Raw genomic sequence first — 12,056 nt, 5'->3', positions numbered from 1 at the left:
GCATGATTGATGGTGCCAGACGGGCTGGTTTGAATAGTCCTATAATTGCTGATCTCCTGGGATTTTCACGCACAAGAGTCTCAAGAGTTTGCAGAGAATTGTGCGAAGAAAAAAAAAAACATCCAGTGATAGGCAGTTCTGCAGACAGAAATGCCTTGCTGATGAGAGAATGGCCAGACTGGTTTGAGCTGACCGAAAGGCTATGGTAACTCAGATAACCACCACTGTACAATTGTGGTGAGCAGAAAAGCATGGCAAAGGCTCATGACAATCTGCTGACAAAAGACAGAAACAAAGGGGTTTAAATTCACAACTAAACAAGCACAAAACGAGAAACAGTACATATAAGGACTGGGGAGGCAGAGACATGCAATGGGACACAGATGAAACAAATGCATGAAGGTGAATGAAATAGAAAACAGACTACGGTGAGCACAGAGGGTAAAAAGGGTCAGAATTTGGCGGCAACAGCATGAATCCATGGACCAAACCTGCCTTGTGTCAACAGTCCAGGCTGGTGGCGGTGGTGTAAAGATGTGGGGAATGTTTTCTTGGCACACATGGGCTCGTTAATACCAATCAACCATCACTTGAATGCCACAGCCTAGTGTTGTTGCTGACCGTGTGCATCCCTTCATGGCCACAATGTACCCATCTTCTAATGGCTATTTCCAGCATTATAATGCACCATGTCACAAAGCAAAAGTAATCTCAAACTGGTTTTATGAAAATAACAATGAGTTCAATGTTCTTCAGTGGCCTTCCCAGTAACCGGATCTGAATCCAATAGGACACCTTTGGGATGTGGTAGAACAGGAGATTCACGGCATGCATGTGCAGCTGAAAAATCTGCAGAAATTGTGTGATGCAATCATGTCAACAGAATCTCAAAGGAATGTTTTCAACATAGAATCCATGCCATCCAGGCCCTATCCAGTATTAGTATAGTCTTCCTAATAAAGTGCTCAGTGAATGTATATCTGCGTTAGAATCCCTGGTTATTGCTGAGAATCATCACAGACTAAAATAGTGCTGCTATCATTTAGCGTTAAACTTTATCTCCAATATTTCCACTGGTAACATATTGCTCCCAGAAGTTTGTTGTATAGAGGAATCTCGTGTTTGTGGGTAGGCTATAGTAACATTTCAAAATGGGATACACACATGGTAATTTCATCCGCGCCTTTGATTTATTGTAAAATGTGTTTTTAAAGGTAGCTTACAAGTTCTGAAAAAGTACATTTGGTGCAGTGTGTCTACCTTGGAGCAAATATGCTTCTTAATTTTCAAGTCATTCATTTGTGATTTATTTTTTGATCTAGCATACAGCTTACTTTCTGTTGTTCAATTCTGGAAACAGGAAAATCACATTCTCCTCCAAACTCTTTTGGACTTTGGATAACAAACACTTCAGCCAGTTCCCCAAGCTGGCCAGTTCCCTGTCTGGCAGTCGGCGATAAATTGCTCCTGACGAGCTGGTGGGTGCCTTGCATGGCAGCCAATAGCCGTTAGAGTGTGTGTGTGAATGGGTGAATGAGAAGCATCAACTGCACAGCGCTTTAGATAAAGGCGTTCTATAAATTCCAACCATTTACAATTTAGGAAGCACACTGTTGTACAATGTCCATGATCACAATACACTGACCACTGGCTCACCAACAACTGGCAGAAGTGCACTGCCAAGTAACAGCTAAGTTTGGACTATCGCCGGTCAGACTTGTGCTTATTTCCCAATGAACAATTCCCAATGAACAATACTCGATGAAACTAAGGACAATACAACTACGTCAATATCTTGGTAGAAGACACCAAATGGGTAATGTTACACACTGATTTTCTAGACTACTTGTGAAATTACTGGCAAAATACTATGACAATCACGTCACCCCCTCCGAGGAATCGCCACCTTAACGTGGTGGAGGGGTTTGTGTGTCCCGGTGATCCTGGGAGCTAGGTTGTCGGGGGCACTGTTAGCCCCCAGTAGGGTCTCCCAAGGCAAATTGGTCCCGGGGGAGGGGCCGGACTAAGAGCGATTCAAAGACTCCCATGATACGGCCACACAAAGACCCAGTTACCTCGCCCGGAAAAGGGAAACCGGGGCCCCCTGCTGGAGCCAGACCCGGGAGGGGAGCTCGTCGGCGAGCGTCTGGTGGCCGGGCCTTATCCCATGGGGCCTGGCCGGGCACAGCCCGAACTGGTCACGTGGGGTCGCCGCCCTGTGGGCTCACCACCTGCAGGGGTCGGCATCGGAGTCGGGTGCTTTGTCCAACGGGCAGTAGGCAAAGGCGGGGATCCGGGCATGCTGATCCTCGGCGTCGCAGACTGGTTCTGGGGACGTGGAACGTCACCTCTCTGGTGGGGAAGGAACCGGAGCTAGTGCGGGAGGCGGAGCGGTACAAACTAGATATAGTTGGGCTCACCTCCACGCACAGCACTGGTTCCGGAACCAAACTCCTGGAGAGGGGCTGGACTCTGTTCTTTTCTGGAGTTGCTCAAGGTGAGAGGCGCCGGGCGGGTGTGGGGATACTCACAAGCCACCGGCTGAGCGCCACTGTGTTGGAGTTCCACCCGGGGAACGAGAGGGTCGCCTCTCTGCGACTACATGTCGCTGGGGGGAAGGCTCTGACTGTCATTTGTGCTTATGCACCAAATGGCAGTTCAGAGTATCCGGCCTTCTTGGAGTCACTGGGTGGCATCCTGGAAAGGGTGCCACCCGGAGACTCCATAGTTCTGCTGGGCGACTTCAACGCTCACGTGGGCAATGACGGAGAAACCTGGAGGGGGGTGATTGGGAGGAACGGCCTGCCTGATCTGAACCCAAGCAGCGTTTTGTTATTGGACTTCTGTGCTGGTCATGGATTGTCGATAACAAACACCATGTTCGAGCATAGGGTAGCTCATAAGTGTACTTGGTACCAGAGCACCTTAGGCCAAAGATCGATGATTGACTTTGTGGTCGTATCATCAGACCTGCGGCCGTATGTCTTGGACACTCGGGTGAAGAGAGGAGCAGAGCTGTCAACTGATCACCACCTGGTGGTGAGTTGGATCAAGTGGCCGGGGAGGCTGCCGGACAGACCCGGTAAACCCAAACGTGTAGTGAGGGTGAACTGGGAACGTCTGGCGGAGGCCCCTGTTCGCGAGGTCTTCAACTCTCACCTCCGGAAGAACTTCTCACGCATCCCGGGGGAAGCTGGGGACATGGAGTCCGAGTGGGCCATGTTCAAAGCCTCCATTGCAGAGGCGGCAAGCAGGAGCTGTGGCCAGAAGGTCATCGGTGCCTGTCGGGGCGGCAACCCAAGAACCCGCTGGTGGACACCAGCGGTGAGGGAGGCCGTCAAGCTGAAGAAGGAGGCCTTTCGGGCTTGGCTGGCCCGGGGGTCCCCTGAAGCAGCAGACAGGTACCGGGTGGCCAGAAGGGCTGCAGCTTCGGCAGTCGCTGAAGCAAAAACCCGGGTATGGGTTCGGGGAGGCTATGGAGAAGGACTTTCGGTTGGCCTCGAGGAAGTTCTGGCAAACCATCCGACGACTCAGAAAGGGAAAGCAGGGCTTGTCTCAGGCTGTTTTCAGCAGGGGAGCAGAACTGCAGACCTGGACTGGGGATATTGTCGGGCGGTGGAAAGAGCACTTTGAGGAGCTCCTGAACCCGAACAACACGTCCTCTGTGGAAGAGGCAGAGCCTGAAGACTTGGGGGAATCTGCACCTATATCCCTGGCGGAAGTTGCTGAGGTAGTCAAAAAGCTCCTCAGTGGCAAGTCGCCGGGTGTAGATGAGATTCGCCCTGAGATGCTGAAGGCTCTGGACATTGTTGGGCTGTCTTGGCTGACATGCCTCTTCAGTGTCGCGTGGAGGTCGGGGACAGTACCTGTAGAGTGGCAGACCGGGGTGGTGGTCCCCATTTTCAAGAAGGGGGACCGGAGGGTGTGCTCCAATTACCGGGGTATCACACTCCTCAGCCTCCCTGGGAAAGCTTACAGGGTACTGGAAAGGAGGCTCCGACCGACGGTCGAACCTCGGATTCAGGAGGAGCAATGTGGCTTCCGTCCTGGCCGTGGAACAGTGGACCAGCTCTTTACCTTGGCAGGGTTGCTGGCGGGGTCATGGGAGTTTGCCCATCCAGTCCACATGTGCTTTGTGGACTTGGAGAAGGCTTTCGACCGTGTCCCCCGGGGAACCCTGTGGGGTGTACTGCGGGAGTATGGGGTACCGGGGCCGTTGTTACGAGCCATCAGGTCCCTGTATAACCAAAGTGAGAGCTGTGTCCGCATTCTCGGCACAAAGAAGGTGGGTGTTGGACTCCGCCAAGGTTGCCCCTTGTCACCGGTCCTGTTCGTGGTATTCATGGACAGGATCTCAAGGCGCAACCGAGGTGAGGAGAGTGTCCGGTTTGGTGACCTCAGAATCGCATCTCTGCTTTTTGCGGATGATGTGGTTCTGCTGGCTTCATCGGACCGTGACCTTCAGCACGCACTGGAGCGGTTTGCAGCCGAGTGTGAAGCGGCCGGGATGAGAGTCAGCACCTCTAAGTCCGAGGCCATGGTTCTCTGCCGGAAAACGGTGGATTGCTCCCTCCGGGTTGGGAACGAGTCATTGCCCCAAGTGAAGGAGTTCAAGTATCTCGGGGTCTTGTTCACGAGTGAGGGTAGAAGGGAGCGTGAGATCGACAGGCGGATCGGTGCAGCGTCAGCAGTAATGCGGGCGTTGCACCGGACCGTTGTGGTGAAGAAGGAGCTGAGCCGGAAGGCGAAGCTCTCGATTTACTGGTCGATCTACGTCCCAACCCTCACCTATGGTCACAAGCTTTGGGTAGTGACCGAAAGAACGAGATCGCGTATACAAGCGGCCGAAATGAGCTTCCTCCGTAGGGTGGCCGGGCTCAGCCTTAGAGATAGGGTGAGGAGCTCGGACATCCGGAGGGAGCTCGGAGTAGAGCCGCTGCTCCTTCGGGTCGAAAGGAGCCAATTGAGGTGGTTCGGGCATCTGATCAGGATGCCTCCCGGGCGCCTCCCTTTGGAGGTTTTCCGGGCTCGTCCAACTGGGCGGAGACTCCGAGGGAGACCCAGAGCCCACTGGAGAGATTATATATCTCTCCTGGCCAGGGAACGCCTCGGGATCCCCCAGGAGGAGCTAGAATGCGTTGCTGGGGAGAGGGACGCCTGGAATACCCGGCTTTGCCTACTGCCCCCGCGACCCGACTCCGGATAAGCGGGTGATGATGGATGGATGGATGGATCACGTCACGGGGGTGGGGGGGGTGCTAGTGCTCCAAAGCACAATGCTGTTGGCACCACTGACTCTCGATGCCATGACAAAACTGAATGAAGGGCTAGTTATTCCAGTTTGATGTCTTACACCCTGTTTAATCATTTCCTTTAAAGACTGTAATCAGCTTAAAAATGACACCGTATCCTTCCCTAAAGGGCTGAACCAAACACGCCCTACCCCGAGGACTAACCGTTATAAGATGGAGACAGTAGAGCATCAGCACTGAGAACAGCATTTCGCAGACGCACGCATCTTCAACGCACAGGGATTTACCACCATCTCACAAGCAAGAAAAAATCCACCCAGGTAGGGAAACTGTTGCCTTAATTTGGTGGATTTTCATCCTGCAGTTGTCATATAGGCTGGCTCTGTCTGTTAATCATTGTGTTCTGATTATCTGTTAAGTTTGATGACATGTAATATGTAAAGAGCTTTTCACAGAAGAATGTCAAAAGGACACTTTAGAGAGTAACAGAGGATGTAAAAAAAAAGAAGGGAAAAGGACAGGCCTGAACTCCCAGATAGCAACTACATGAGGTAAAAACTCCCTCACATGGGAGTGTGCCGACCAACATCAATATCTGCGTCTATATTTTATAACTATTTGTGATGCCAATTCAATGTGGTTTTTTTTTCCATGTCCTAGCACATACCTTGCCCTGCAAGTCGTGTTAAAAAAAATAGCAGTACGGGGTGTCTCGGTGGCGCAGCCTGTAGAGCACTGACCGCATGCTCATTGCGAGCTGCGACGTCGGCGGTTCGAATCCGACCGTCTGACATTTGTCGCATGTCTTCCCCTGTCTCTCTATACTATATACTGTCCAATGAAGCTGAAAAGGGCCTAAAAAAATGTAAAAAAAAAAAAAAAAAATAGCAGTACAACATCAGTAACCTGATGAACCACTGTTATTAGTGATATTATCTGTAGATGTAGTAGTGTAATAGAAAAACAACAGACCCAACTGTCATGACATTCACACTGCTTGTTCTGAGTAATTGAGTCATTCATTGAAAGGAGCGTGTTCAAAATAATAGCAGTGTGGAGTTTAATTAGAGAATTCATTCTGTGAAAAAAACAGGTGTCATTAATTAATTGTCCTTTATTAAGGAAGAAGGGAGGCAAATGTTTCACAGTTATAAAATATATAATTGCTAAGTAAAATAGGCCGTTCCAAACATTGTTCGGAGGAACAACGTCATTTGATTAAAAACTTGATTGGAGAGGAGAAAACGTATAACGAAGTGGAGCAAATTATAGGATGCTTAGCTAAAATGATCTCAAATACTTTAAAATGATAACATAAACCCGAAACAAGTGGAAGAAAGCGAGCAACTACTGTTCAAACGGATTTAAGAATAGATTCAGCCATTCATCAGCTCCAGAAAGATCAAAGATAATCTACAATTACCTGTAAGTGCTGTTACAGTCAGGAGACATTTGATTAAAGCTGAGCTATCAGCAAGAGCTCACCTTGTAGGAGCCGTTCATCTTCAAGTTCATCACCGTAACCTATGATTCCTCTGCTCACAGATTATCCTCTTCTGTTGCAGGAAATGGACAGCAGACTGATTTATGCCGTTGCCTTGGTGATAGGATGTTGGGTGCTGGCAGCCAAAGGCCTCATGATCAACTCCACCCACCCAGTGGGAGCTCTTATCGTAAGTCTGGCTCTATGCTGCTTTCTGTTGGCCCTCTCTGACAGAAGGAGAATATACGTCTTTGAATGACCTTCTTAATGTTGTTTGATTTTCTCTGTAAAAGTCAGCATGATGATGATGAGGTTTACAGAGATCAATGTCACTGATAGGCCCCCATCGGTCGTGCCGGCTGTGGCCAGACGACGACTTGCTTGGAGACCCCAGCGGACTGTGACCCCGAAGGCAACAGTCCCTGCCTGTTTGTCTCTGGCTCCCGAAATTGCCATCGAGCTGCGTGGAGACTCTGAAAACTACATTGTCATGATTGCGTCCTCCGATAACACTGAGGTATGCACTACAGGTTAACACTGAACACCAATAACCAGACCTCAGATTCAATCATTCCCAACAAGCAGCAGGTCTGCCCAAAACCTCAATCTCTCACACACAAACACACTTACACACACACACACACATGGTTTGGTGGTTCAAGTGTTAGTGTAGACACAATGAGATCGTTGCAGCCCCTGAGCAAGGCCTATAACCACACATTGCTCCAGGGGAGTTTAGCCCCTGTCAAAGTTGCTTTGGATAGGAGTGTCAGTTAAGTAATTGTAACACACACAAACATACAGGTTGTAGCTGTTAGGGCTCTTGGGTCAGTAAAATGTGTAAAAAGCCCGCTTTGCCTCTTTAGGGAGGGGGAGATGTGGCCTTTGTCTGCGCACAGTACAATAACACACAGCACTTCTTCGCCACGACCTTTGACAATGGATCACTGACCCTCAACAATGTGAGTATGGCGACAGACCTTGAGCAACATGGTCAGTACCAATACATTGCATGTATGATATCTTTGCGATATAGCCTTTGTGTCTACATATTGTTGATGACCTGGTTGTTTTCCCTGTCTTTCAGAATATAATGGTCAGTAATGTCCTGGCCTCATTCAATGAAAATGTGATCCGATGCACCTTCACTGTCCCGGGATTGAATGCCGCCCACTACATTTTCGCCGGCAATGGGAACTTCAGCAATGGTGAGAATCTAACCCATACCTGTCCCACTCTCCTGAACAGCCAAACACTGACCCACTCTGCTTACCAGCCCAACAACACTGACCCACTCCGCTTAACAGCCAAAAACACTGACCAAATGCCATAATAAACAGTATTTACAGAGCAGATTTCGAATACACAGTGCCATTCAATACATCACAGAAAAGCAACAGAAGTAAAAACAGACAATTAAAAGAGGTACTATATATAAAATAACGGCAAAATAACATTAATGGAAATTGATAGAAACACTGAGAACAAAAAAACATTGAGTACAACATCACAAGCACACACACAGCACAGACGGACACATCAGTGGGGATGCCACAGGTTCCTAGTTGCTCTTGATGGATGTTGTAGTGCCTCAGGAGACTGAAGGGCATATTTATGTTTTTTCTGCAGGACTCCTGGGGGATCCTGAAATTACCCTTAGGAGCAACGGCAGTGTGGACCCGATCAGCACCAATATGCCTTCTCCACCGCAGAACATGAATACCATCCCTGTGGGAGCTCTCAATGTAAGCTTCACTCTGTGCTCCATTCTGCTGGCCCCCTCTGCCAGCCAGGAAAAGATGTGTCTCTGGATGGTCTTCATACAGTAGCTTGCAATGCTGTTTGATTTTCTCTGTAAAAAAATAGGTCAGCCTGACAGTGATGTTGTTTACCGAGACAAATGTCATTGACAGGCAGCCATAAGTCGTGATACATGTGGCCAAACGAAGCTTTGCGAGGAGGTTCCAGCGGACTGTGATCCCAGCGGAAATGGTAACTGCCTGTTTGTCTCCGCCACCACTGCCACCACCACCAGACCCTCCGGCATCAATATTGCCTTCGAGCTGCGTGGAAACACCAGCGGCTACGTTGCCCTCATTCTGTCCCCCGACATGAATCAGGTACGCACAATAGACTCATTCTACACTGATAAGCAGACACAGTCCTCACACTCAATCACTCCCAAATAACCAGCAAGTTAGCACCCCAAACTCTCACTCTCCCTGGCGTGCACACACACACAGAAACAAACACACACACGCACATTAAATCTCTTGGGTCTGTGAAATGTCTGAAAAGCCCTCTATACCTCTACAGGGAGGAGGTGATGAGTCCTTTGTCTGCGCACAGTTCAATAATACCCTCAGGTTCTTCACTGCCTCCTTCGACAATGGAGCACTGACCATGACCAACAGGGTGAGTATTAACACAGAGCCTGACCATCACTGCACATCGACTCAGTGACCACTTCATTAGGTATTTATTGGACTTATTGGTCTCCTGCTGCTAAGCCCATCCACTTCAAGGTCCACTTCTGATGTGTTGTGTGTTCAGAGATGCTCTTCTGCATACCACTGTTGTAACACATGATTATTTCAGTTACTGTCGCCTTCCTGTAGGCTTGAAACTGTCTGGCCATTCTCCTCTAACTTCTCTCATTAACAAGGCAATTCCATCCAGAACTTGCACTCAACTTTTTTCGTACCATTCTCTGTAAACATGGGAGACTGTTATGTGTGAAAATCCCAAGAGATCAACAGTTTCTGAAATACACAAACCACCAAGACAGGCCTCACCAATCATTCCATGGTCAAAGTCACTTTGATCACATTTCCAAACCCCATTCTGATGTTTGGTCTGAACAACTAAAACTCCTGGCCATGTCTGCATACTTTTATGCACTGCTACATTATTGGCTGATTAGATATTTGCATTCATGAGCTGTTGAACAGGTCTACCTAATGAAGTGGTCACTGAGTGCATGTGGTTTCTAAGTGAGACATGGTCTTTGTGCCTGCACATCGTTGATGTCCTGGGCATTTTCTGTGTGTTTCAGACGGGAGCTGTCAGTAATGCCCTGGCTTCACTCAATGGAACTGTCATCCGATGCACCTTCACTGCACTGGGGCTGAATGCCACAGCCAGACGATCCCCTGACTCCTCCTTCTACGTCTTTGCTGGCACAGGGGAATACGATGGTGGTAAGCACCGATCCACATAACTGACCGACTCTCCTGACCAGCACAATAGCCAAACACTGACACACTCTCCCTACCAATAAACCACTGACCCTCTCTCCTTACCAGCCAAAAACGGACCTTCTCTCTTGACCCAACTGAACACTCACCTACTCTCCTGACCAAGAAAACACTGCCCCACAGTCCTGACCGACCAAACCACTGACACGTTCTCCTTACACTGAGCAAATACACGCTCAAACACAGCATAGATGGACATAAAACTGCGAATGTCCCAGATTCCCAGTTGCGCTTGTTCCCTGTTGTATTTCCTCTGGAATCTGAAGGGGTTACTTATGTTTTTACTGCAGTAAGCCTTGGGGATCCTGTAATTAGTCTTGCGAGCAACAGCAGTCTGGACCTCACCAACAGCACCAGCAACCTGCCAGGGTGCAATGGCGGAGCTGGCCTGCACCCCACATCTCTGGGTAAGGAACTGCTCCTTAACCACAGCCTGATATGTGACCACACTCTCAGTATACACACAATTTCCTGCTGCAAACTACTGAGTCCTCAAAATATGTACTGTCTACCTAACGTACTGCCTTGTCATATTCTTACACTATGTGCTCCGGAATGCAGACTGTGAGTATCCTGGATGAGAAAGTTGTTGCAGTTGTACAGTTTTCTCTTCATGTAGTGTACTTAAAATCCCACACTATAACCACATTTCTGGGGTTTTGCTGAGTCTATTCGGGAGAACACTTTTCTGGAAATAAACCATAAATTATAGGAGGACCCACAGATTGGCAGAGGAAGAAGAGGTGGAAGAAGATTTTGAGGAAACAGTACTTCTGGGCATGCCCACACTTGCATATCCTTCAGGGATTTTAAATACACTACATTTAGAGAAACTTTTCACCAACTCAACAAATTTCTCATCCAGTGTACTAAATACTGAATTTACATAAATGCATAGCAGGCAAATAAGCAGTTTTGGACACGGGAAAAAAAAGTCCTCCCATTGATCACTTTGAGCACTTGCCCTTGCCAGCAGCACCTGTTACACTGAACTGAAACTAGTGTGCCACTTAATGTTAGGTCATGATCTGAATCCTGCTGGATATGGGTCAGTGAATAGCAACTCCAGCCCCCCACCCCACTTTTTTTTTTCTGGTTTATGGTTTATTCATATTTACTTTTTCCTCTCTTCTCAGTTTTGTTGGTCCTGCTCAGTGCCTTGATCTCTCGTCTGGTTTGAGGAGCTGAATGACGGGCGCCCCCCCACCCCCCCCCCCACCCCCCCAACCCCCCACCATCACACTCACTTGAATGAGTCAATCAGCACTGTGCCAAATGGAACCCCAAGTTCTGATGTTATATATACCTTTTCATTTACCTCTTTTGCTGAGTATTTTTGAGTGTGTATGTAAAGTGTAAAGTAGGCCGATGTGTTTGTGTGCGTGTTTGTTACAAATGAAGCCGACCGGTGGAAGTGTGGCAAGCTGTCATGGTTCTGTGTGCAGACCAGAATGCTGCATAATAGGCTGGCATACTGCTCTAATTAGACATGTATCATCACCCTTATATCATTATAATAAACAATGTATTTTTGTATGACTTAATTCAAGCCTGTTGTCATTCTTGGCATTCAAACATTTTCAGTTGTAGGCCTCTGTGGACAGGCTCCCTCTTGGTTTAGATCATACCTACCAGACTGATATCAATCCAGGGTTAGATATGGCGTTCCACAAGGATTTGTGCTTGGGCCCTTGCCCTTCTCTCTACATCTGCTTCCCCTGGGACAAGTTATTTGCAAACATGGCATTAACTTCCACTGCTATGCAGACAACACCCAGTTGTATCCGTCAGTCAAACATGAGGTCTGTCAACTCTGGAGGCTTGTCTTAAATAAATAAAGGAATGGATGACCCACAACTTTTTTTTTGCTAAACCCTGATGAGACTGAGATAATGGTAGTGGGACCCAAGTCCCTGAGATGCGAATCATCTGACGATGTGCCTAACATTGATGGAATTTCCATCACTTCAAGTGCTCCCATCAAAGATCTTGGTGTTACTTTTGAACCACATCTCTCGGGTTGCTGTTTATCAGTACATGATGCAAAAAATCTAGTACATGCTT

General features: G+C 48.3%; 1 protein-coding gene across 1 annotated transcript; it reads left to right on the top strand.

The window, feature by feature from the left end:
- Nucleotides 1-5,429: 5,429 nt before the first annotated feature.
- On the top strand, nt 5,430-11,536 carry LOC133137849 (ferric-chelate reductase 1-like). Its single transcript, XM_061256231.1, has 11 exons — nt 5,430-5,572; nt 6,818-6,925; nt 7,075-7,252; nt 7,602-7,697; nt 7,823-7,943; nt 8,365-8,480; nt 8,649-8,855; nt 9,052-9,150; nt 9,791-9,935; nt 10,283-10,399; nt 11,129-11,536. Exons 3-11 carry the CDS (start codon nt 7,226-7,228, stop codon nt 11,170-11,172), a joined length of 972 nt encoding a protein of 323 aa, XP_061112215.1. The 5' UTR covers nt 5,430-5,572; nt 6,818-6,925; nt 7,075-7,225; the 3' UTR covers nt 11,173-11,536.
- Nucleotides 11,537-12,056: the final 520 nt, after the last annotated feature.

Source organism: Conger conger, chromosome 9 (assembly GCF_963514075.1).
Source record: "Conger conger chromosome 9, fConCon1.1, whole genome shotgun sequence".
In the NCBI taxonomy this organism is placed as follows: Eukaryota; Metazoa; Chordata; class Actinopteri; order Anguilliformes; family Congridae; genus Conger; species Conger conger.
Note: the sequence above shows the minus strand (reverse complement) of the source record. Positions and strands in the feature narration are given on the sequence as shown.

Bases quoted from the DNA above. Each gene is read 5' to 3' on its own strand.
- LOC133137849 (XM_061256231.1), top strand. From the start codon at position 7,226: ATGATTGCGTCCTCCGATAACACTGAG. The intron at 9,151-9,790 runs GTGAGTATTAAC...TGTGTGTTTCAG, and splicing joins CACTGACCATGACCAACAGG to ACGGGAGCTGTCAGTAATGC. The intron at 10,400-11,128 runs GTAAGGAACTGC...CTCTCTTCTCAG, and splicing joins CCTGCACCCCACATCTCTGG to TTTTGTTGGTCCTGCTCAGT.